The following is a 26,810-nucleotide window of genomic DNA, read 5'->3' as shown; positions in this document are numbered from 1 at the left end:
GTTTGGACATTCAAATGAAACTTGAACTTAAACGCGAATACGATTCCGAATTTCTACCATTTGCGTTATTTTTTAAAGTCAATAGAAGGTAAAACGACCAGCTAAATATCAGGCAAAAAGCCCAAATATTCACGTTAGTTTATTTTTGTTTAGTTTTGGTGCAGAGTTAGTTTGACCAGCGATACAAATAGAACTTTAAAACAATCATTTCAATGCGTCATTTTCTCTCGAAAAGCAATTTATTTTGATTCTTTGCTGCTTTTATATGCTTAAAATGATGCAGCTCTAACATAGTGAGTGGGGGCAGTCCTCAGTCAATAAGCAAAGCTAATATATTAACAACTCATTGTACTTTTTGTCTCCATTTCCAAAAGCACTATTATAAATTGGGCAACAGCAATTTGTATTCATAGTTAAAATGTATTTTTTTTATTGTTTTAAAAGTCATTGACATAAGATATGATAAGCCTACCAAGTCTGTTTGCTCAGTGTAGCATTGTGCTCTGTCGATGTTTTCCTCAAAAAACTTACTTTAATGTCTAATAATTGTTCCGAAATTTCTCTACAGTGTACCCAAAGATCCCTGTAGTCTTTTTTGTGGTCAGCAAATACGAATACGAAGTAAATCATGAAAATCGCCGAAACATAGAGCATTTGATAGAGTTGTAATTCCTGTCATTGACTACAAATTGAGGGATTCAGTGATTTATGTCACCCCACATCATCCAGCTTTTATTGTAAATGAAGATGGCTTCGAACAGAATAGCCTTGGAAATAACTTTCTTACATTTTTATTTGTTTTACGTTTAAGAATAGTTCGAGGTATAATAACAAGGATAACCTGATCATGGTTTGTTACAACTGGAGAAAAAATTGCTTTAAGTGTAATTTGCGATGAAAGAGAAACTGAGACACGAGTGGGCGTTTCGTATTGCCCAGTTAATTCATCCTGTCAACATCACCAACTTCTTCAATGTACATAAGTTCTTATATTCTCACGGTTGTCCTGGAGACAAAATTTCATTTAGTTTACTACCGAGTAACAATAAGAATCAAACAAAGGAATCTGTCAAAGAAGAAAATTTATCCATGAATCTGAGCAAAATTTCTACTGCTTCTCGATTGGCAATAAATCTAAAATGACAAATTATTACAAACGCGCTTGCACAATAATCTGTTTAAAGTTGGAGCTGAAAGTGCCCGTAACGCAGAGATTGACGTTTAATAGTTCTATAGAGGCTAAAAGGTTTCAATAGGTTATTGCAGTTCTAAAGAAAATTGACAATGTTTGTCAAGCGTTTTTACAGAGCTATAGAAACACTCTTGAAGGTTTGGAAGAAATCGTAACGGCTGTGGCAATACAAGTCGAAGGCGAGTGTTTCCACAACTGTCTTGTCTTTAAGAAGAAATCAATTAGGACTGCCTATTATTTCATATAGTTACAAAGTCACTAAGGCAAAGGAAACATATTCTGTGGGATAGCCAAAGTAGAATATATGTTTAGAAAGGATGCTATCCCTTTACCACCTCATCTGTTACGTTTGAAAAAAAAAAAGCTTTGGAGTGCAATGAACCTTAAAAATAATTGTCTAGCATTTATTACTCACGATGCTGTGTTAACGCAATATAACATTTTTACTTTCATATTTACATTGCGTTAAAAAATAGTTTAAAGGTGTGATTACAAAAAGAACTTGTTGTTTTGTCCAAGGGGTAAATATGTGTGTAACGCGTTTTCTCAGGTGGAAGGTGCGATGAAAGAGACCAATTGTTGAGTAATATTTACCCGTGCATTCAATATATCCATATTTGTATTTCTATTGTTTCTTTTCTGTTAAGGAGCATGGCACAGCAATGTTAAATAGTGTCTGCATGCAGGGAATCATTTTACTTTGCTTTTTTTGGCAACAAAGCACCATGGCCTTCACACACATTTTCGTTCTTGTGATTTTCGCTTTTGCTGCTGATGCTCTGGAATGGAGAAACTGTGGTAAGCTTTAAGACATTCTTCTTTTTTCTACTTTAATAAAAGGTTTCTATCTTTAGGACGCGTCATTTATCTAAAGCTAAACACAAAGAGGTCTTAATCAGAGTTCTGCATTTAGTAATGTAAACAACGATGCACTGTTTTAATTTTTATTTTAACACCACAAGTCTGGTTTCAAATTTATATTGTTTTTAACATTTTAGAATACAAAACTCTTTCTTCTAAATGTCCAAAAATTCAATTCAATTTAGTCCGATTTGTTAAGAATGGTCGATGTTTCGTTCGCTCATTGCCGCGTTCAAAAGCATACTGAGTGATTTCGACAAACTAAAAAAGATACCTAAGACATAAAAACTCAAGCAATAATCGCTTTATTTTGTAAAAGAGTACTTCGCCTGACGGCAGGAATCCATTAGAGAGCCATGATGGGTAACGATGCGAGGATGGAAATAGATTAAAATGTCGAAAAAATTGCAATCCAGATTCATTAAAAAGCACTGCATAGCTTGCGATAGCAAGCTCCACTCAAATTACTTAAAAAAATCAAAACTGTTGTTGTAATATGTAGTTTTCCTGATTACATTGCTTGTTATATAAGATGTTTAGTGCACAAATCGAGGGAAGTTTTACTGCATTTACACAGTTTTGCCCTAATATGACTTCTGTGCTACTTAAAGCGCCCCTCCCTTTGCGCGCACGTGTGTTTTTCTTTTTTACATTTTTGTAACTTTCGTTTCTTTTCTGCTAAGGCATCAAATAGTATCTGTTATAAATTTAAGAAATAGGATATATAATTGTTATTATTTTTTTAAAAATTTGACTTGATGCTACCTAAGTCATACAAAGTTGGAAAAATTCGATCGTGAATGAGAAGAAAAATCGAAGAATTGAAGCTTCCCACAAGTCTCATATTTTCTTGACCGATGTTAGCAATTATTGCGAAGAACAGCGAAAAATAAAGCTTTAAATTAACGTTGACATTAAAATATCAAGAAATTTAGGTAACATTTTTTTGGATTCTTGGCAATTTTTTAGCAACTTTTTGGCATTCCAATGAGCAACTTTCCAGCATTTTTCGAGCACAATCGGGACAGCCCTAATTACGAATTACAAACTTGAAAGAATTGCCAATTTTTTCAAGATACTCCGTCCATGACGCAGCTCCTAAGTTTAAAATCATTTTGTCTACTCTAATAGGTGGGAGTTCCCCTGTAAAGATCAATGAGATACACCTCTCTCCACAACCTTTGATGCTCAGAGCAGGTGAAAAAGTTACGTTTAGTGGCAAGTTTACAGTATCTGGGGCAGCCGGAACCCAATACACAATTGATGTCACCCCATACAAAGCAGGATGGTGGGGTACCTGGATCCGAATCCCGTGTTTCGGACAGTGGTGAGTGTTACAGCTACAACTCAGTTCAGTTTAATTTGGTTACCTTATAATAGGAAATTAACGCCAAATTCTGGATCCTGTCCAGACGTAGTTGACTTTCCTTTTTTATGCAAACTGTTTTTCAATCGCTTACGATATTTCCAGTTCGTGCCCGCTATCAGAAGGGCAATTCGACATCTGACACATCAACTTCTTATGACCTCGGCCGAACAAATTTCAATGTTGAAACAAAATTTGTTCTCGTTGTTGCCAGACGCTGTGCTTCCTTGTGTTAGTCGCGTAAATTGCCTTCATTTCAAAATTTACCACTCTCTCGCGATAATTTCCTTTATTCAGGAGTTATTCCCCCCCCAATTCGCGTTAATTTTAAAGACCTTAATTAACGCGAACGTTAAGATGAGATAAGATAAGATTTCCTATAACAAGGCATACTCTAATAACTGAAGGAGAATGATCCGACGGATAAAATTTCTGACAAAGATATAGTGTCCAAATATTTAACCGTCCGAACATTATTTTATGAGGCCCCATTAGGGGGGGGGGGTCCCGTATCCCACTTTTAATTCCCATTAATTCCCATTAGTTCGATATCCCACAATCTCTTTTCTTAATATCTCGTATCCCTATAATTTTTCCCTGAAATATCCCGTATACCTATAACTTTTTCCCCAAATATCCTGTTTCCCTAAAACCCCTTATGGGGCCTCTTTTATAGCCAGAATGTCTACTTTACAATTAAACGCTGAAAGAGCTTTCTCTATTTTTTCCCAATACATCGCTTTAATCAAACTTAAAACCATTGCAGTCGTCAGATATTTGTATTTGTAAGGAATCTCAATATTTTTTGGTCATGCTGAGGATTATCTTTCCGATATTTGAAGAACATGCTTTTACAAAATTAATTGCCTTCGGTCAAACTTATTTACTTTGTGGTTGTGAGCGTTCTCCTGATTGGATAGTAGCCTCCACTGTGTAAATAGTTCACATCGAATCCAAAATAATACCGTATCGTTTCTGAGGAAACGAAACAAAAAATCCAAAATGCTGCTTCGAATCAAGAAAATTTCTCTAAATATATGCTAATTTTCCTTTGAGGGTAAGATTTCTACGCAGTTTTATGCAATTTTACAGCAAAATGAGTATCTAAAAAATATATAAAGGGGAAAATTTGTTAAATAACAAAGATTATTTTCGTTAAATGAGAAAAATCGTGAAGATATCGCTAACGTCATGTTTGCTGACGAGTTTTGTAATGTTTTAATGCAGAATGAGCCAAAAGTTGAAACGTCTTCAGATGTTCCTCGAAAATCTTCGGCAAACTTCGGAAATCTTCGGAAACGTTCGTATAGCTTATCTTCGGAGATCTTCGGTCTGGAAACATCCTCAGAGACCCAGGGGCAGTTAGTGGGGCGAAACGAAGGAATAAACCGGGCAGAAATCGTAGCGACAAAAGTTTTCAAGAACGGCATTTTGTTGCTACGATTTCTGCCCGGTTTATTCCTTCGTTTCGCCCCACTAACTGCCCCTGGGTCTCCGAGGATGGTCTGGAAATTGCTCAAAATGCAACAAGTTGCTCGAGAGGAAAAAAGTTGTTTGAAGGGGAAAAAGTTGCTTGAAATATGAAAAGTTGCCAAAACATTGCCGAGCAACTTGTGGAAAGCTATAACTGTGCCCTCTAAATTTATGTGGAACATTTTGACGGATAACTCAAGTACGGAATACCGTACAGACCTGAGACATGGATACGTAGACTATCCTGTAATTTTCTACAACCTGTCATATTCTTGTTTTTTATTTGACTCAGTAGTTTTGGATTTAAATTTTTGCTGCGTATGATAGTAGCGTCACTGGCGCGACAGTGAAAACCAGCAATACCCCGAACTTGTCATCGCATACTTAATAAGGTTTTTGTCACTTACACTGCAACTACGAATATAATAGCAAAAAACTGGAGTGTAGATGTTAATTGAAAATTATTTGCTTTGTCCGTTTAGCACTCATAACATCGGATGTGATCAGCTGGTGGGATTGCTTGAAGGAGCACAGTGTCCTCTGAAACGTGGTGTCTACGAAGTTAAAAAACAAACTCACGCTTTGCCTGACGTCCCCATTCCATCATTCCTCAGTAATGTAAGTTCCTTCTACGAGACTTAAAGGGGCTGAATTAAATCATCTTTCAAGGTTCAGCCTTTTCTACAAATCCAAAAAATCCAATAAGTAATAGCTTCCTAATGTATACAAACACCAAGAACATGGCAGGCGTGGACTTTTGAATGTGTTAGGAGGGGATGAGTAGAAGGAAGGGTGTGGGTTGATGGACCCTCTTTTAGATCTTCTTTCTATTAGGGCAAAGTTAAGTTAATCTATATTGATGACCCAAGTTTTGTTCGTTATGACGTCATATGACGTCATTAGAATCCGCCATCTTAAATTTCACTCATTTTTCTTAACAAAGTCAGATAGTCAGAATCGAAAGTCTAAAATAATTCAAAACCAAAATGCTAATGGGGTGAAATTGCAATTATGCAATTATGTCTAAAAGACGATATCTGACCAAACCTACATGCGATTATGCGGTCGCCATGGCAATGTCAAAAGTCATGGATCATGGACACATGGTTGACATATCAAAATTTCTGAGAGGGATGAATGAAAAGCTACTGAAAGTTTCAGCATCATAAAGTAAATCCCTTTTTCAAAATTGACGAAAAACAATCGATGCAGGGGTAGGTGGATGCCGCCCCCTTGTACGTCCGAGTATGAAATGATGATGATGATGAAGATGATGATGATGATGATTATGATTATGATTATGAAAATTATTATGACCATGATTGAGACCGGCGGATTAAGAACAACGAACTTAAAAAAATAACAATAACTGCGACGTATCTCTGAAATATATTTTGAATTGGAGCTTCAAGGATGTACGTCTTTAGCCTATAAAGATTCTAAACGCAGACAGACTTTCGTCTGTTGTTTCAAGCATGCGACCGCGACCATCGTTTCTTTGGGAATTTTACGGGTATATGTTTTATATTTCAGGGAAAATACAAGCTTAAAGGTGTTCTGATAGAGAGAAGAAGCAACACACGTATTTCATGCTTGGAAGTGGAAGTGGAAATAAGAAGTTAAAAAGCTTCTTGTAAAGATGAAGAGAAAAATATAATAAAATGTTGAATGAAAGATTTTGGACTTCTTATTCATGCATATGATATCTATAGGTAATAGTTTGTACGCATAAGGATGTGTACAAGACCATATGATATATAGTATTTAATTTCTTTGCATGCAATACCCGGCCCGCATTTACTTCACGTACTTCAGTTAAGAATGGCTACCGATCCACGAACTCTTCTTGAATACAGGATTTACACCGGGAGAATTAATTATTTTGCGTTGACAAAACACCTAACCTATCCAAAAGGATCTGTCTTTAAAGGAAAACACTTTAGAGTGGACGGCGCCTCAGTCTTACAAAGAAAAAGATAGCAGTGTGGGGTTTCATGATGAAAGTCATAAACCAGTTTTTAACCCCCGGACGTACAAGCAAATTCATACCCCCACCATCGTACAAGGGGGGAGGGGTGGAAGGAACCCCTCCCCGGAGTTTCGTTCTATTAAGGCGCAGCGAACTTATTTTGCACTGAGTAGAAAGCCCGTCGATTACTCTACGAGATGACATAATTTTTGTTGGCTGGCGTCATTAGAGCCGCCATCTTGGATCCGCCATCTTGGATTTCACCATTTTCTTAGAAAGCCACAGAATAATGGAGATTGATGCAAAATCAAGTCAGAATGCTTATGGAATGTAAAAATACAAAAATTGTTCAATTCTGTTTCCAAAAACTCGAAAAAATAAAGAGAAATGTTAAAAATGACGATTTTTGGCCAGACCTGCTTGTAAAAAATCATCATAGAGCTACGCTGACTGTTATTCTCACCCTCTACAATAAACTGTTGACAATGAAAGCTTATAACATCGTCGTTTTTATCCTGAATGGAGCAAGGAAATATTGGCATAAAAGGAAAAAACGAAAACAAACAAACAACAACAATAGCAACAACAGAACAGCATTGCCTCTGCTTGACAAAAATAATGTCGAAAAAATAAAAAACAAAACGATTAACGATTATTGCCCTTTTCATTCATTTCTTGTTTAATGTTGTGTTTCAAGAGTGAGGATTTTGCAACATCAAGAAATTAAAAATTAAAACAAGACGTAGCTAAGTATACGTAGCCTGGTATAAAGGTGAAGTTTAGAGACAGCTCTAAGCTTCCAGTTGGAATGATGATAAAAACACCAGCAAAAGTAAACAAGCAAACAAGCAAAAAAGGAAAAAGAAACAAAAAGCAACAAACATTACGATCAAACAAGCAAATAAACAATGAAACAAACAAAAAAAAAAACTAACCGTTATCCTGCAAAAATTTAACAAGAAACTTCAAGCAGTTTATAACCGTGCGGTTAATGTTTGACCACCTCTTTCAGTTCTTTGGCTAGAAATGCACGGCGCCACACAGTAAATTATCTTTAGAATAGCAGTCACTTGTCTATGAGAAACACACAAGTCGTGTTTGCGTGAGTCACGAAGTGTGCGTGAGATGAATTTCCTTCATCGCGTCATCTCTTGCCTGGCCGGATAAATTCCGGCTTACGCATTCAAATATGTATTTTGTTCCGAATTTTGAATAAAATAAACCAGACCAGTTCATGAATGGCATTAAAAAGAAGTCTCTATCACGCCAAAATAAAGAGAAGACTAAGGCCATCCCATTGTATTTCTCCGTTTAGCGTCGTCCGACGAGCTTTTGCAAGTATAAATAGAGCATGATACCTGACTGTGCGATTCAGCAGGTAATTTGCCTGGCGCGATGACGTTTTTCCCGTGCCTTGACACATTCTTGCTGGGCTTGCAATTTTCGTTTCGATTCCCAAAATGAACGCAAAACAAAAATTGGAATATCCAGAAAACAAGTCGTTGTTTTGCAATATTCAACACGTTCCGGTTAAATTGTACGACTTGTACTCGCTCCGAGCCAAACGCTTGAATAACACAAAATAAATATTTCACACAAACAGAGCACAGAGTATTCATAAATATTTTTAAAATAGGTGAATGATTAGCAACATAGCTACAGGCGAGTGATCACGTGGGTCTGACGTAGTGGTAGTTTTAAATAGCTTGGACATATCCAAGTGGTCTTTGGTTTCGCTATGTGATTATTCAGCCCCCTCTTCTGGTAAAACATTTGAATGCAACAAAATTATACAGGTCACTCTAAACAAAGAGCAGAGTGTTCATGTTAAACGAGTAATCGGTAGTAAACATCAAATCTTGCGTGACTGTGACAAAGGAGCCGGTTGGGCCGCGTGGGTCTGGAACGATTTACCAACAAAAAAAAACTACAAAATAAAAACGACAAAAAAAAAAATGCCAGCAAGATTATGAACCGGCTGCGCATAGTTAATAAAATAGTCCATTTGAACTCTGCTGTTCACCTAACTATCTTTTGAAAGAGTATTAAAGTTAAAGTTTTATTCTGCCGAGAAGTGAAATTGAATGAGATATTGACTGTTTAAGTTCTAAACACAGCACTATTTTCCTTTTTCAAGATGGATTCACAACTATAATTTCGTCGTGTGGTCGCCCCAGTGCTTAAGCAAGACACTGGGTCACAAAAAGCGCTCAGTTACGCAAAGAAGTACGAAAAATTTGACGTCGTGATTCACGATCTTGATCATTGGAAGAAATACAGTATTTTACGTTGCTTTTCTGTAGAGGACGAAAAAAATGTACAAAAGTCTATAAAAAAACGCACGTGCAAAGGCATTGTACTTCGTATTAAACCTTGTGTTTAGTGATGTTCTAGTTACCGTGGTTAGTTACTTTTAAAAGAACTATTAATTATTCTCTGTTAGAATGAAGCAAAGTGGGAAATGTGGGAATTTTGACTCCCCTTCATATTTTACATGCAGTTAGATATTCAGGGGGGGGGGGAATGTACAAAAATGCCCTTTTTTAAGGTTGCAACCTTATTGTTGTCATGGCAACACCCATCGATTGTTGGTGTCTCCAAACCTAATTTTTCATTCAGAACATGCTCTGAAATGTGAAAAATGTAAACAGCTGTTTCTCGTGTCCATTAAAACACTACTGTTCAGGACTTTGTGTTGAATATGAATGCTCGATGAACGAATCGACGCCATTGTGCAATGGTGAACTGGAGAAATTCTTGTGTAGTAAGCTTTATTTTGATCGATATTGCTTACAAAACAAAGGCTTAATATGATTTTTTGGATTAGAAAATGACTCAACAGATAAGATTCTTTGCGACTGAAGGCAGTTTTAGTGTTTGCAAGTGTTTTTGTTGGTGAGCAGACAAAATAATAATTTCGCCAAAATATGCAAAACCTGATTTTTAAGGCGCGTTCATTTATTTCCCTAAAATATAAAGGAGTCGGCCCGAAGAGATCTTTACAGTTTTTTAGGACATCTGTGTAAACTGACTGCATAGCTTGTGGTCTGGAACCGGTGTACTTTTGGAGAAATTCAAAGAAACGTCTGTTATGTTTTACCCATCAACCAAACTGGCCGAAAACGCAATTAGTTAATTTATTAGTCGTTGTAAATTTAATATAAAAAAAAACGCCTAAACCATCACAATAAACTAGAATGATGACTTTATATTTGATCCAAGTCTTGAGCAGTAGTGTTTTAATGGACACGAGAAACAGCTGTTTACATTTTTCACAATTCAGGGCATGTTCTGAATGAAAAATTATAGGTTTGGAGACACCAACAAACGATGGTTGTTGCCATGACAATAATGAGGTTGCAACTTAAAAAAGGGCATCCTCCCCTCCTAATATCTAACTGCATGCAAAAAATGAGGGGGGTCAAAAATTTTCATTTCCCACTTTACTTCATTCTAACATAGAATTCCTATTATGCTCCCTTGTATTACATTTGAAGCCCTAAAATGGCGCGATGAAGCGTTGGAATTCTGATCAGATTTTTATCTTTAACGACGACCCAGTGCAGGTAAAAGAAACGAAATCACTACTGCTGAAGGTAAAAGAGGTAAGTTTCGAACGCAAATATTCGTAAAGAAATTAGCCATCGCTAAAAGTAACTTGAAAATGATAAAGAACCTCTCATTTTAAATTATTTTTAGCTGAATATTATTGCATAGGGGCTCAAATTTCCTTGCTCGAAATAGGATTGAACGAGTGATTAAGTTATAAGTTATGACTCGATATCCAGCAAAATTTTCTTGTTTATGCAGCTTATCAAGGCACCGCCATCAGTGCAAATATTCACTTTATTTCCACGTTCACGTTCATTGGTCTAGACGATGAGGGGAAAAAATGTAAATTACATTTGCAGTAAGCAAAGCTTAAGCTTGAATGGCGTCACGCATTGCGACGTATTGAAATCTTATTTGCCTCAATTCAGGAATAAGAATGGTTGGTACAGAATGCTAGGGATCATTCGGATTACCTGCATCTTGTTCACCAATGACCGGGCCTTTGTTTGATCCCATTTTTGCAGTATCAAAATGATGAATAGTGCAAGTATAATTTTGGGTTCGTAGTTTACGTATAATTTTGCAAACGGTTGCCAGCGATCTTCAAAAACTTATTAATAATTCATTAACAAATTAATGTTTAATGAGTGTCTTTATATCCGATAAACACACGGCCAAATTTTACGTCCAATTTTCTTGGCAAAAAACCCAAAATCCAAATAGCAGTACAAGAATGAAAAGATCTACATCATAGGTTTTGAAGCCGTTCAACCCCAAACTCGAAGTTTGTTCGTGCTTTATCAAGTCTAAAACACTCGGCTGCCCCTCGTGTATTAAACTTGATAAGGCCTGCTCTTTCATTAAACATTACTTAATTTGACACTTTCGTGTCCCAAAATGCTAATGTCTCGGAGCTTAAAATAAAACACGAACTTGAACGCAAATCCAATTCTGAGATTCTTTCCTTCGCGTTGTTCTTTGATGTCAACAGAAGTAAAAATGACTGAACGCTAAACAACACGTAAAAAGCCTAAAACACTTTAGTATATTTTTGTTAAGTTTTGGTGCGGAGATAATTTGATCAGCTATACGAATAGAAGTTGGAACTGGAAGTGCCCGTTGCGTAGTGATTAACGTTTAATAGTTCCATAGAAGCTAAAGTTTGCAATGGGTTATTTCGGTTCTAAAGAAAGTGGAAAATATTTGTCAAGCGTTTTTATAGAGTTGAAGTGCAATGAACTAGCATTTTACTCACAAGGCTATCTTGATGTTGAACGAGCTTAATCTACCCAATTTCTCAATATAAATGAAACTATTGCTTTCACGTTTATATTTACATGACGTTAAAAGATAGTTTAAGAGTGTGTCCATAAGAGGACCAGGCAACATGTGCTACAGCTCATGTCACCGATTTCGCCCAAGCTTAGCATAAATGTTGGGTATGGTGAGCTATTTACTGTGGCAAAACATCAACTCAAAATATATTATTCCCTTCAAGTTATGGCACCTTTTGAAAAAATGGCCATTTTTCACTAATTTATGCATATTTAATTAGCTGACTTTGATTGACCAGTTCCACAAGAAAAAAAGACTTCTGAAAATAAAATTCACTGCGTTATATTCTGTGGTTATTAGGCTTTCAGTACAATAACTCACTTCAACCGTCTGATTTGATTTCTTCTCCTCAAACGGTCTTTTGGAAGGTACACATTTCGTACTGTTGGAAATAGCCTTTAACTAGTGCCCAATATCTCCCATGAGCAACAACTTATATACATTATTCTTACATGGGTAATGAAATCCATCATTAAACTTCACAAAAATGCCTTAAAATGTCTGGGGACTTCAATATTTTATTAGTATTGAGGAACTAAACACACGTGACTTAACGATTTCTTGCTATTTCATCAAAATTCACCGAAACACAGAAGCCATTTATTTGCCTCAATTTGGCATAAAATCGGTACGAAATAGCTAATCAAGCATAAATCTATAGATAACAATCAAAATATTGGCGAAGATTGGCAGTTAGGGCATTTTTCGGAGCGTTTTCAGGGCCATATAATTCGGCAATGTTGTGATAGTAAATGTAAAAATAGCAGCGAAAGATTTTCTTCAAAAGCTCGCTCAATTCAACATTTAGGCACATCAAAGTTAAGAAACAAGAAAGTAATACTACATACATGCCACTTATCGACACACAGATGCTTTCTTTTGAAGAATTTGTTCTTCCTCGCTGCACTTCGATCCTTCGATCGATCTCAATTGACATGTACTGTTGCTTTGAGGCGCGATGAACTTAGCCAATACATCGTGGTTCATTCTTCGTGAAAGGTGTAAACAGGTTGTCAATAAAGTCATTCAAAGAGCTGTTCAAAGTTCACGGAAGGACACTTGTCTCAGCCAGTTTGCATGAAATAAATTTAACTGGAAAATAAACAGCCGCCATGTTGTATTTCTACCTTTGAGCCTGCCGTTTCAGTCAGCGGTACGGGCGTTCACTGGGGCAAGTACGTAGTGTAGTCATCATATAGTTGTTTGACTAAATCCTATTTAACAATTAGACTACGAGCCCGAGTTTTCTATGAGCAAATAATAATAATAATAATAATAAGAACTTTATTTAAGTGTCTATTCTTCTAGCTAGCCTTAAGCTTACTAATCGGGGACACTGTTTAAACTAAAATATAATATAAGTACAAAAACGATTCTGGTCTATTTACATTAAATTATGCTACATTTTCCAATACTCTTTGAGCAAATAGTCAACGAGGCGCAGCCGAGTTGACTATCGCTCATAGAAAACGAGGGCGAGTAGTGTAATTGTTTTAGTAGAAACTCTAAAGGATTGCAGTCCGAAACTTCCAGTATTTGTGTACTTTGAAGACAAAAATCAAGAAAAATCACCGCTTAAAGAGCTACGCGCGTGCGACTGTTTTCTATCGGCGAATAGAAAACAGTGGGAGAACCAATCAGATTCGCGGATTTCAAATAGAACACAGCTGAGTTTCTACTAAATAGGGATATTCATAAAAGAGATACATAGCCTAGCCCTACACAGCTATACACGCCTATACATAGCCCAACACAGCTATACACAGCTATAAACACACGTGTTCATTTGCTTTTCCTCCGCAAATGTTTGTTTTTGTCGGAATAAGTAGCGGATGGCGTTATCTACCCTCTGAACAACCGGGGCTTGATCTTAGCCTTATAAGTAGTGTGCGTTTCTTGTAAAAGTGAGAATTTTTTTCAACTTCTCCATTGAATTTTTTTGATAAATAGTTGAAGAGAAATACACTGGATGCAGTGTAATGTATGCGATGCAATCGGTTTTGATGCTCTGAAATTGAGCTCTGAAATGTCGGAAACCATTAAATAATCAGAGCAAGTTTTTCCATCTTATATCAGGTTAAAACTAGTATGTTTATTGTTTTTTTGTTGTTTCTGTCTTTTTTGGGAGGTGGGGGAGGGGGTGAATATGGACATTCGAAGAAATGGCGGTCAGGTTGTTAGCCTGGCCTGTGTACATCTATTCCTTCTGTTCAAATCGTCTATATTATATTATATTACACTTTGGTAGCTAGGAGACTGAATTTGTACCCACTCTCTTTCGGGATCCCACAAAGTTCTCCATCTGTCCATTTACCGATAAACGTCATTACTGCAGTTTTGTTTTAGAAAAGGGCTTTTATGGGGACAAATTTTTCCTCTTGAGTGCCCACATTGCAAGTGACGAATTGCGGCTTCAAATGATAATTTTCTTCATCACCGACTCAATTTAAGTGGCTATGTGAGTTACAAAGACGCGAATGCAGACTTTTGTAGAGTGCTTAAACCCCGCATTAAAACTAAACAAATTTATTGCAAGACTAGGACTACTCAAGACGGCCAAACTTATTAGCTAATGTTTCAACCAGCACAGGTAGTCTTCTGTCTTTTTCGAGGTCAACGCGAGGAAAATCCGTTTTATTCTTTGTTGTTTTCTCTCTCTACATTCACACCTTTATAGATATATGTATATATTTGCTGCGCCATATAGACTGCGTCGCTATAGGCATTTCGTACGTGAATACTTTGTTCAGTTCAGCACAGACGCTCCCCCAACTAAAGCACTTGCGCAAGAAACGATTACAAAACCTACCTCGCTATCCACCGTATAGTGATTTATCCCGTGGTAAACGTTATTCTCCAATTTTGCTGAGTTATTCATTTTTCCCCATTTATGCCCCAGGGGTAGGGGAATTTGGTCAAAAAATGTAATCGTTATGCGCGGTATTAATCACTATTTCCGCCAGGGGAGGGGAATTTGAACAAGCTATAAAAAAAAAATACAAATGTCTGAAAAGTAACTGGGAGACGTTGACATTTTGATTTGTTTAACTGTGTAGCATCTTTTATGCTAAAAATAATTGTTTATGCTCCAAAATGACGCTAAATGGCGGTATAAAACTGCTCCGACGTTTCGGCAATACTGCCTTCTTCAGGGTGCCACCCCAAAAAAGGCAGTATTGCCGAGACGTCGGAGCAGTTTTATACCGCCATTTAGCGTCATTTTGGAACATAAACAATTATTTTGATTTGGTTGCCGTGCATGCCGACCGTTGAACAGAAAAATCAAGAACTCTGTTTCGGTGAAAGTCAAATGGAACAGTTTTTTTTCTGGAAAATCTCTTTGGAAATTGACGGAACGTCAGAAATTTTCTTACCATTTGTAAGGTTTCCCAGTTCTAGTCTCCCATCCTTGAAGTCTCCCACCAACGGAAAGAAATAACAGGAAACTGAGCTACAAATGGTAAGCGACATCTATTTCGGTTAGTTTGCTAATTTTGGAAAGAAGCCTTTCCATTTTTCAGTGGTCATTCCAACCGGTTCTCTCCAACAAATGGTAAGCACCCTAGAGTTCGTTCAGCATCACATTGCGGTAAACACTTGGAGCTGTAGCGTAGGAAATTGTTTTCCCTACGACAATTTGAAAATATTTTCATTTTCATCGCAAACGCATCCAACGAACACTCGCGGAGGAAAAGCAAATGATCGCGCGTGTGGTCACGCGTGATGGACGCGTGATACCCAGTGAACGGCCGTACCGCTGACTGAAACGGCAGGCTCAAAGGTAGAAATTCAACATGGCGGCTGTTTATTTTCCAGTTAAATTTATTTTATGCAAACTGGCTGAGACAAGTGTCCTTCCGTGAACTTTGAACAGCTCTTTGAATGACTTTATTGACATCCTGTTTACACCTTTCACGAAGGATGAACCACGATGGATTGACTAAGTTCAGCGCGCCTCAAAGCAACAGTACATGTCAATTGAGATCGATCGAAGAATCGAAGTGCAGCGAGGAAGAACAAATTCTTCAAAAGAAAGCATCTGAGTGTCGATAAGTGGCATGTATGTAGTATTACTTTCTTGTTTCTTAACTTTGATGTGCCTAATGTTGAATTGAGCGAGCTTTTGAAGAAAATCTTTCGCTGCTATTTTTACATTTGCTATCACAACATTGCCGAATTATATGGCTCTGAAAACGCTCCGAAAAATGCCCTAACTGCCAATCTTCGCCAATATTTTGATTGTTATCTATAGATTTATGCTTGATTAGCTATTTCGTACCGATTTTATGCCAAATTGAGGCAAATAAATGGCTTTTGTGTTTCGGTGAATTTTGATGAAATGGCAAGAAATCGTTAAGTCACGTGTGTTTAGTTCCTCAATACTAATAAAATATTGAAGTCCCCAGACATTTTGTGACATTTTCGTGAAGTTTAATGATGGATTTCATTACCCATGTAAGAATAATGTATATAAGTTGTTGCTCATGGGAGATATTGGGCACTAGTTAAAGGCTATTTTCAACAGTACGAAATGTGTACCTTCCAAAAGACCGTTTGAGGAGAAGAAATCAAATCGGACGGTTGAACGGAATTATTGTACTTAAAGCCTAATAACCAAAGAATATAGTGCAGTGAATTTTATTTTCAGAAGTCTTTTTTTCTTGTGGAACTGGTCAATCAAAGTCAGCTAATTAAATATGCATAAATTAGTGAAAAATGGCCATTTTTTCAAAAGGTGCCATAACTTGAAGGGAATAAAATATTTTGAGTTAATGTTTTGCCACAGTAAATAGCTCACCATACCCAACATTTATGCTAAGTTTGGGCGAAATCGGTGATATGAGCTGTATCACTTGTTACCTGGTTCTGCCCTGTTCTCTCACGGGCACACTCTTAAAGGTGTGATTGCAAAGAGAACTTGTTTTGTCCATCAGGATAAATATGTTTTGAACACGTTTTCTCAGGTGTAAGGTGCAATGAAAGAAGTGCATTCAATATATCCATATTTGTGTTTCTTTTGTTCCTTTTATGTCAATGAGCATGGTACAGCAATGTTAAATGCAGCAGATCATTTTACTTTGCTTTTTTGGCAACATGCCAGCATCATGGCCTTCACACACATTTTCGTTCTTGTGATTTTCGCTTTTGCAGTTGATGCTCTGAAATGGAGAAACTGTGGTAAGCCTAGATATTCCTGCTTTTCCTACTTCAATGAAAATGCTTCTGTCTTTAGAAAGTATAGATTTATCTAATACTTAAAACAAAGAAGTCTTTATCAGAGTTCTGCATTTAGTAAAATTTAAACAACGATGCACTGTTTCAATTTTTATTTTTAACATCGCAAGTCAGGTTTCAAATTTGTATTGCTTTCAACATTTTCGAATACAAAACTCTTTTTTCTAAATTCCAAAAATTTAATTCAGTCCGATTTGTTTAGAATGGCCAATGTTTCGTCTCTCATTCCCACGTTCAAAAGCATACTGTTATCTGTGAGTACGACTGAGTGATTTCGACAAACTAAAAAAAGATACCTAAAACACAGAAACTCAAACAATAATCGCTTTATTTTGTAAAAAAAATACTCCGAAAATGACAGGAACCCATTAGGAAGCCCTAATGATAAACGATGGCGAGGATGGAAATAGATTAAAATGTCGAAAAAATTGCAATCCAGATTCATCGAAATAGTCCAGCCGATAAGTGGAATAATTGTGCCTTTTATGATAAAAGCATGAAACTTGGCACATATGTTAAACGTACCAATCTGAACATTTTTGGATATAGGGCCATCTCAGATTGGTCACGTGACCAATATGGCGGCTGTTACTTAAATAGGGCGTTGCCACCTCTTATGTTTTACAAGTAAGTTAAAAAACTGCAATGAACTCGTTAAAATTTTTCAGCCTAGACCATATTCACACTATTTCTATAACTTATATCGGCAAAAAGTACCTATCCACTAATTTTTGTTGCCTTAACAACATTCTTGTTGCCATGACAACGTCATTTGTATAATTTGACCAACATATTAGTATTGTACTAATTTGTGAGTTATTCGTGATTAAAGCAGAACACTGTTAAACAACCAAAAACCATTGTAATGATACATCACATCTGATAGCAAAAGTTACAAACAATTACACCCTTATCCGTAAATACAAGGTGAGGGGTTCGGAGTGGATGCCACCCCTTTTGGCTTTTTCATAATTTTAAAAATACGATTTTTTTCTATGATGCTAAAACTCTCAGTAGCTGCTCATTCATCTCTTGCAGAAATTTGATATGTGTACTATCTGTCTATGATTTCACGATTTTTGACGTTGCCATGGCAACATCATAATTACGAGCGGATTTGTCCAAAATTTGCCTTTTTATCGACGTTTTTATTCATTTTCCTATTTTTTGAAGAAAATTGTACAATTTGTTCAGTTGTACATTACACAAGCATTCTGGCTTGATTGTGTATCGATTTCCATTATTTTCTGCCTCTCTGAGGATATAGTGAAATCCAAGACGACGGCTCTAATGGCATCATAATTATTAAAAAAATTATGTCATCTTTAAGGGTACGCTAAGGGCTTTTTACTCTGTTCAGAATAATTCGCTGTGCAGTAAAAGAACGAAAACTCTACAGGATCCATCCTCTCTTGTACGTACGAGGGATTAATTTGACACCCGGATCCATACTGTCCTCTTCTATAGCATCAAATATCTCATATCTCTTGAAGTGCGGAATTTGCAAGAGACTGAGAAAAATCGGTTCCTTCCCTGTATCACCCCATTCATTTGTTAGGGAATTTCATGCTATTCATCTGCCTTATTTTGTAAAGAGGTGTTTCTGAAACCTGGTTGACAAATTCCAAGCTACTGGTGCAGACGAACAACAATATCACCTATCACTATAAAAATATATACCATTTACAAGGCTAAAAAAGAGTTAAAAACTATAAAATTAAAATGATAAAACCAAACGTTTTGGTCTGTGTGCCATCATCAGGGTTGAAAAGACCGTCCGTCCGCACGCACGCATATATATCTTCTGTAATTCCCGTTGGGAAGGTTTAGAGATATAAGAAATGACTTGTATGTTCAAACTGGGGCGGAAATGTTGGATCATTAGACCCTCAACAATCCTACGCTTGTGGAATGTCTGTGCTGAAGAGAGAACACGCCAGGTGAAAGAATGTGACGGGTTCTCCCGCAGATGTTTTGTAGGTTCAGAGATGTGAGCAGGATTTGAATGGTCCGCAATTCGCACTTCTAAGTTTCTCACGGTCTCGCCAATGTAATCAACGCCACAAGAACAATCACCTTTGTAAACAACTGATGATGGCAAACAGCCGAAAACGTTTGGTTTTATCATTTTAATTTTACAATTTTTAACTCTTTTTCAGCCTTGTATTATAGTACTGATATTTTATAAAGCGCTCTTGCCGAGGAGACGCAGGATTCCATTCAGATGATGATGAATGCTACCGCATCTGAACATGTATCAACTGTACATGTACGTACAGAAACGTCAGTATTTTGTTCTTCCACAGTACCGTAAATATCACTATGCTCTTCTCCAATTTCCTCAATTTGATGCATCATGTCAATAACGGCTAGATTACCAAAGTCTTTTCTAGCTGATGCAAGGAGATCACTTCTGTTCGCAATAAACATGAACCATTTCCTCTATGGTGTTGGCTAGATTTTTTAACGTCGAAGTCTCGTGCAAATGGGTCAGTTTGCACGTGTTTTGCTTTCTCATAAATGCTGTAAATCTTCTAAGCTGATGCCTCGGACTCTCCAATAACTTTGGTTATCGCCAGGTCCATCTGGTACACTGACACACACTAAGAGAGTGAGCTATCACACCCTCGACATTCGAGGAACAGCATTCTACACAGTTACCTACTGCGCCTCCGTCATCTCTACTCCGATGAGGACGATTTCAATTTGAGGGCACGTGAAATCTGCGATTATTTCGTACGACGAGGCTACCGCTCAACGAACCTCCAAAGGCGTCGAAAATGGCCTAAATGAGAGAATTCCTTTGGTTTATACCTTCTACCCTCAACAAGCACGTAAAGAAAATTCTTTTCGGCAATTTACTAAATGGTGCGCGCTTATGCACATGTTCCTCCCACAGCTATTAAGAAGATTTTTAAAATTTAAGATGGCTCTGAAACCGGCCTGAGAATTTCTTAATTTTTGTTTTTTGACTTTTGTAACATGCTGACCACTATTAAATAACAAAAAATAAAGCGGCCACCAAATTTGTTTTTGAGTTGTAAGCACTTAACACTATCCCAGACCGGGAGGGGGCGGGAAGTGCCCGCGCTGACTTTGAACGCTTCTAACTTTTTTCAATATTCATCTAAACGCTACCAAACTTTGCGACTTTGTCTAAAATTTATCTGACTGGGAATAATTTGGTACGGTAGGTTTTTGTGTCAATAACTTGACGTCACCATGTCAACGGCATTTTGACAGGCATGTTTTCCCAAATTTGTTATTTTCGTGTTTCTATTTTAAAATGAAAATAAATCAATTATTTTCACCTTTTTCCGAGTTTTAGCCACATTTTTATTGAATTTGAGTATTTTCCAGTAATTTTGGGCGGTTTTCTGACGTTTTAGAAAAATTTCGAAATCCAAGATGGCGGATCAAAGATGGCGGCCCTTTTGACATTATGATGTAATTGTCAGGTGATGTGACGTCATCATCTCACGTGACATATACCAAAAGATAGATTTTTGGACATACTATGTATCCTGCAAGTTTCATTGTGATTGCTTCAATATTCTGGAAGTTACGGAGGGGGGGGGGGGGGGGCGGAATCCGCCCCTCCCCGGTCTGAAAAGACCAAAAAAGCCCGGTCTTAATAGGGTTAAAGTGAAAATTAAGTGGCTTTTAACATTTTATACCGTTGCTATGGTAACTAATGATGCCACCTGTTCGATATCGTTAATTTTTTGTAGCAGTTACTGATGAACAGTTGTAGTAATGAAATTATGAAAGCTGGCAACTGTCGTTAGACCATAAAATACTGTATATTTTTAAAATGACGGTTACCATGGTAACCAGTTTTATATTTTTATGTGTCAGGGAACTCGTCATGACTTTTGGACTATGTATAGAGTAAGAATTGTCTCAAGTTTTACATCCTTTATAAAATACACAGCACAGACAATAAATAACCCCGCCCTTCATGACGTCACTCAAAATCTCGGGTCACGTGACAATTCTGCGATGGCCCTATAGCTAAAAATGTTTGCCAGGACGTGTTCTAACTTTGTGCCAAGTTTCATGCTTTTATCATGAAAGGCACAATTTGGCCAAATTTTGCACTTATCTGCTGGACTAAAAAGCACTGCATAGCTTGCGATAACAAGTTTCACTCAAATTACCTAAAAAAAGTTTCAAAACTGTTGTTGTAAAATGTAGTTTTCCTGATTACATTGCTTGTCATATACGATCTTTAGTGCACAACAAATCGAGTGAACTTTTACTGCATTTACACAGTTGACTTACGTGCTACTTAAACAACCATCTTCTTTAGCTAAGCGCCCCTCCCTTTGCGCGCGCGTGTGTTTTTCTTTTTTTACATTTTTGTAACTTTTGGTTCTTTCCTACTAAGGCATCAAATAGTATCTTTTTGTTATTACCTGTTGTTATGAATTTAAGAAAATAGTATATATAATTTTTTTTAAATTTGACTTGATGCTACCTTAAGTCATACAAAGTTAGAAAAATTCAGTCGTAAATGAGTAGAAAATGAATCGAAAATTTAACCCTCCAACAAGTCAGGCTTCACCAGGCTTCCAATGGAATTTAAATGATGTATAACGAACTTCAAACTTGAAAACTTGAAAACGTGGCCAATTTTTTTCACGATACACCGTCTATAACACAGCTCCTAAGTTTAAAATCATTTTGTCTACTCTAATAGATAAAAGTTCCCCTGTTGAGTTCAGTGCGATTCACCTCTCTCCTCACCCTTTGAGGCTTAGAGCAGGCGAAAAGGTTACGTTTGGTGGCAAGGTCGCAGTATCTGGGGCACTCGGAACCCAATACACAATTAATGTCACCCCATACAAATCAGCAGGATGGTTTGGTTGGATCCCACTCCCTTGTCCCGAACAGTGGTAAGTTTTAAAGCTACAGCCAAGTCCCAATTAAGCATCGTTAAACAAGCAAAGCTTATAAAAACAGGATAATCAGTTAAATACATTTACCTCGATGCATGCAAGTTTCTAGGAAAAAGATCCTTGACGCGAGGTTTCAGATTGCTTAAATAGGATACACCGAAGGGCTGAGAGCGAAATAACTCAATAATACAAATGATGTCGAAAAAATGGCTACAAATGTGGCAGTTTTAATCGAATCAATTATATTTAAGTTATAACAAATATCGAGTAATTAGTTCTTATTAACCGAGCTTAGTCGGTCTGTATGAGATAATCTTTGCCGTGGTCGTGAGTACAGACCTCACTGCTTTCGGTCTGTACTCACGACGAGGTTAAGATTCTCCCATACAGACCGACTAAGCTCGGTTAATGAGATGTGTATTACATGGCCACACAAGAAATTTGCTCAATGTAAACGGTTCGCACTCGCGGACATTCTGCTTGCGAACGCGAAGAGAAGGTCGAGATCACTGGCGAGTATGTTTTCAATTTTTTCTAGCCTCTTCCATTGACTGACAGAATAATTATTCTTACAGGAGTTAAAGTCACTTTTATTGGTGTTGACTGCTTCAAACTTCTGGCCTTGCAAATATTTCGCAATTTTATCTGCAATTGGTATTTTGACTGCATGCGAGCTTAGTTGAATTTCCCAAAGTTTGTTCGTTCTCTTTACTTTTTATTGTCGTCAAAGTTCTTGGCTCTTCCGTTTAGTATTTTTAGGTGAAATAAGTCATTGTTTCCGTACATTTGTTTGTAATTTTCTCACCCCAAATGTAACCGGTCTAGATGCTGGTCTAGATGAGAAAATCTAGACCGCGGTCAAAATCGATTTCAGCCAATCAAATTAGTGAACTCGGTAGTTCCCAGTCCTTTTGAGAAACGGCCATATGATAATCTGAACATATTAACCGATAATGTAAACGTAGAGTGAAAAAAAGAGGGGAAAAAACACCCCCCCCCCCCAAAGAAAAATACAAAAATAAAAATAAACAACTGAATAAAACAGACAGACCTGACTAAATATTAGGCAATAATGCTAATTCTTGGACCCTTTGGCCGGCGGTAAGGGGTGGTGGAGGAAAATATTTTCTTAAGCTATCGACGCTTGAATGGCGAGGAATAGATGGATGGATTAAGCGATTGTTCCTGCTTCTACGTTGGGGACTCCGCCCTAAAATTTTATTGGTTTAACATTGTACCTGGTACGAACCTCTCAACGGGTTATCAAATTAACATGCTTCGACATAAACAACATTGTGACTAGACATAATGTTTGGCTTTAAGTTTTAACGTTCACTAGTTCCGATGTTTCGATCTCTGGGCTTGTCTCGCTGCCGTGTTGACGCGCGATTAAACGGTTTTACATGTTTGTCAGCTTCATCGTATGAATCACCAGATCTCGTTTTCACATTTAATCAATTGAAAAGGAGCTTCGAGTATTAAGTCCGAAATTTGTGTATGTAATCACATGATTTCGAGTGCAACTTGGGATAAATCAGCGCAAGTAAATTTCTCAAAGGCTAACCATTTGCTAGTCTTTGAAAAATTTTACGAGCTCGGGTGCTGATTTATCCTAATTTACACGAGAAAAATTCATGTGATTACTTGTTTACACATACTAAAATGCCACTGCAAGTGGATGACAGTACGTGTTCGGTCGCTTAACTCTCCGATTCGTTGTTAAAAGATCACGGAGTTCCCGGGCTTTGTAAAATCCAGATACTGTAACGGAATTTTGAAGCTCTCTGTCTTGCATTATCAGATGCTTTTATCCTCATTCAGCTCACTCAGTTATATAAGTATGATGGGTGAAATGTGCAATTTGTAACCTTCTTTCTTTACGAGCTGTCGCGTAAGAAACTCCTCGATTGGTAGCTTTCAGTAGTTTCTTAACCCTATTCGGACCGGGCTTTCTTGGACCTTCTGGGAATATATCTTTAAAACCGCTAATCCTATGGTCATCAAAGAAACACAGGATGACAATGCGTAATTATGACGTCTTTATAGTGAAATGGCCGCCATCTTGGATCCGCCATGTTGGATTTATTTAAAATCGATTTATTTCATAAAATATCCTAAAAATCAAAGTTTGCGGACTGTATGACTTAAGTCCTTTATTAAAGAATGCTTCAAGATGGCAAAAATATAAAGCAGTAACGAAATTACATTGAAAATTGGTCTGTTGACAAATTATGTCCGCCATCTTAAATTTTGGATTTTTAGAATTAATATTCAACTGAAATCAGTATTAAATAAACTTAATATTATGTGATACAATGTTTCTAAATTAAGTGTAAAAATACAAAAACCATCATAAAGCAGAGAAAAAAATGTTGATCAAAACACCCAAAATGAAAATTTTGAAAAACATGGCTGTCAAAACATGGTTGTGAAGGTAACGGCAAAGTAGGTGGTCACGTCGCACTGAGATCCAAGTGTTGCCAATACAATTTTAGGAAAAGTCGCCAAGTTTAGTGGCTGTAGCGTTTATCGTTTTGAAGTTACAAATCTTCAAAGTTGGGGTGGGCCTCAAAAGCCCCCCCCCCCCATTCCGGTCTGAATAGGGTTAAAGCCTCTCTTGTGCTGCACGAACGTCCAGGTGCTAGTACTTCGGTTTATATGCTTATAATTTACGTTAAATCCGTAAAACTTTGCATGAATTGATGTGTTTTTGCTCGATGTTTGCTCTCTCTAAACCCTTTGACGGGACAGTACAATAAACCTTTATCAGTTGATGCTACAATAATGATATCAAGGAAATGCCCAATTATTGGTGAACGTCGTCGTTATTTTCTAGCAAGTATAACCTGTTAAAAACACCCTTAATTTTAGCTCAAAGTGCTTATAACTAAAAAACTGACGTCATCGCTTAACAAGTATTCCCTTGGAAAGAAACATTCGTGGGAGGCGGTATCATTTAAAATGTATACCCCGAGCTTGTCAGGTTTAACAGAAGGTTATTTGTCACTTAAACTGCAACTACAATATAAAAGTGAAATACTGGAATTTAGATGTTAATGGAATATATTTTACTGTCCTTTTAGCACTCTCGACATCGGATGTGATCAGTTGGTGGGTTTGCTTGAAGCGGTACAGTGTCCTCTGAAACAGGGTGTCTACGCCATTGAAAAACAAACTCTCGCGTTGCCTGACCTCCCCATTCCATCTTTCCTCAAGAGTGTAAGTTATGTGATAAAAATAGATTCCCATTTAGCAAGCTTAAAGGGGCTGAGTTACATCATCTTTCATGGTTCAGAATTTTCTTCAAATCCAAAAAGTCAATGAGTAATGGCTTCCTAAACTATAAAAACGCCAAACGGGTAATAGTAAAACAGAGAAAGAACAGGGCAGGCGTGAATGTTTGAATGTGTTTGGAGGGGGCGAGTAGAGGGGAAAGGGCGTTGTTAGCAAGGCGCTAACAACGAAAAAACGAGCAAAACAGTCAAGCTAAAAAGCAGCATTTTTTCAAGCATGCTTGCTAGGAGTGCTTGAGTTCTTTTTCTTCTGGTGGTTTTTGTAAGTTACAGTAGCTGTTTGGCTGCTTGAAAAGCCAAACAATAGGCGAAAATAGTTTCGGGAAAATTGCAGTATTCAGTATGCAGCCACCATATCGGAATCCTTCCCTGGGGCACAAATATGGCGGCCACTAAAGTGAACTCAAAATAAAGTAGATTCTATCATCAATATCATACACTTTCACTCCGTATCTCTAACCCCCGGACGTACAAGCAAGTTCATACCCCCGACGTAGTACAAGAGAAGTGGGGGTTGATGGATTCCCCCTTAGATTTTTGCTCTATTAAGGCAAAGCAAAATTAATTTACATTGAGTAGAAAGTCCTTAGCTTGCTCTCCAATTTCTGATGGATATGACGTCATATGATGTCATTAGATCCGCCATTTTGGATGTAAGAATATAAGAAATTTTGAAACTGGAAAAAAATGAAGAATTCTGTCAAAACAGTCCATATTTGGCCGAAACGGCATTCAATTATGCGGTTGCCAAGGCAGTGTCAAAAATCATGGACACATAGTTGACATATTACAATTTCCGCGAGGGATGAATGAGCAGCTACTGAAAGATTTATCGTCATGAAGTAAATTCCTTTTCAAAATTTAAAAAAAAATCGACGCGGGGGGCGGGGGGAATGGGGGTTGCAATCCCCTTTGTACGACCGAGGGTTAAGCTACCACTTTTAAATTATGATGATGATGATGATGATGACGATGATAAAAATAATGATTATGATGATGGAAACAAATTACGAACAACAACCTTGAAAAAAAAATACTGCGACGTACAAAGCCTCTTTGAAATATATTTTTAATTGCAGCTTTTGTGTGCGTCTTTAGCCTATATGACCGAAAACAGACTTTCGCCTGTTGTTTCAAGCATGTGATTATCGTTTCTTTGGGAATTTTACGGGTATATGTTTTATGTTTCAGGGAAAATACAAGATTAGAGGTGATGTGAGAGATAGAGGAAGCAACAAACGTGTTTCATGCTTGGAAGTGGAAGTGGAAATAAGAAGTTAAAAAGCTTCTTGTAAAGATATGAAGAAAGAAAGATAATAAAATGTTGAATGAAAGACTTTAGACTTCTTGCTTGTGCATGTGATATCTATGAGTAATAGTTTGTATGCATAAGGATGTGTACAAGACTATAGTATTTAATTTCTATGCATGCAACACCCGGCCCGCATTTAGTACTTCAGTTAAGAATGGCTACCGATCCACAAACGCTTCTTGAATACGGGATTTACACCGGGAGAAATTATTCTGTGTTGACAATAACACCTAACCCTATCAAAAAGGATGTGCCTTGAAAATAAAACACTTTAGAGTGGATGGCGCCACAGTCTAAGGATGAAGCAGATAGCATTGTGGG

The 26,810-nt window shown here is 37.2% G+C and overlaps 1 protein-coding gene across 3 annotated transcripts; it reads left to right on the top strand.

Annotated features, from left to right (window-relative positions):
• The first annotated feature begins 1,831 nt into the window (after positions 1–1,831).
• Positions 1,832–26,516, top strand: LOC144657032 (ganglioside GM2 activator-like). 3 transcript variants are annotated; one of them, XM_078517322.1, is made up of 4 exons: positions 1,832–1,990; positions 3,185–3,380; positions 5,375–5,510; positions 6,426–6,566. In XM_078517322.1, exons 1-4 carry the CDS (start codon positions 1,855–1,857, stop codon positions 6,513–6,515), a joined length of 558 nt encoding a protein of 185 aa, XP_078373448.1. In that variant the 5' UTR covers positions 1,832–1,854; the 3' UTR covers positions 6,516–6,566. The 3 variants fall into 3 exon arrangements, with proteins under 3 accessions (XP_078373448.1, XP_078373455.1, XP_078373464.1); XM_078517329.1 differs by lacking the exons at positions 3,185–3,380; positions 5,375–5,510; positions 6,426–6,566 and adding exons at positions 21,686–21,881; positions 24,968–25,103; positions 26,369–26,516 and having other exon boundaries at positions 1,854–1,990; XM_078517338.1 differs by lacking the exons at positions 1,832–1,990; positions 3,185–3,380; positions 5,375–5,510; positions 6,426–6,566 and adding exons at positions 16,813–16,926; positions 21,686–21,881; positions 24,968–25,103; positions 26,369–26,516.
• Positions 26,517–26,810: the final 294 nt, after the last annotated feature.

Source organism: Oculina patagonica, chromosome 1 (genome assembly GCF_052425735.1).
Source record: "Oculina patagonica isolate OP01 chromosome 1, crgOcupat, whole genome shotgun sequence".
In the NCBI taxonomy this organism is placed as follows: Eukaryota; Metazoa; Cnidaria; class Anthozoa; order Scleractinia; family Oculinidae; genus Oculina; species Oculina patagonica.
The sequence above is the reverse complement of the archived record's forward strand: the minus strand, read 5'-3'. Positions and strand labels throughout refer to the sequence as shown.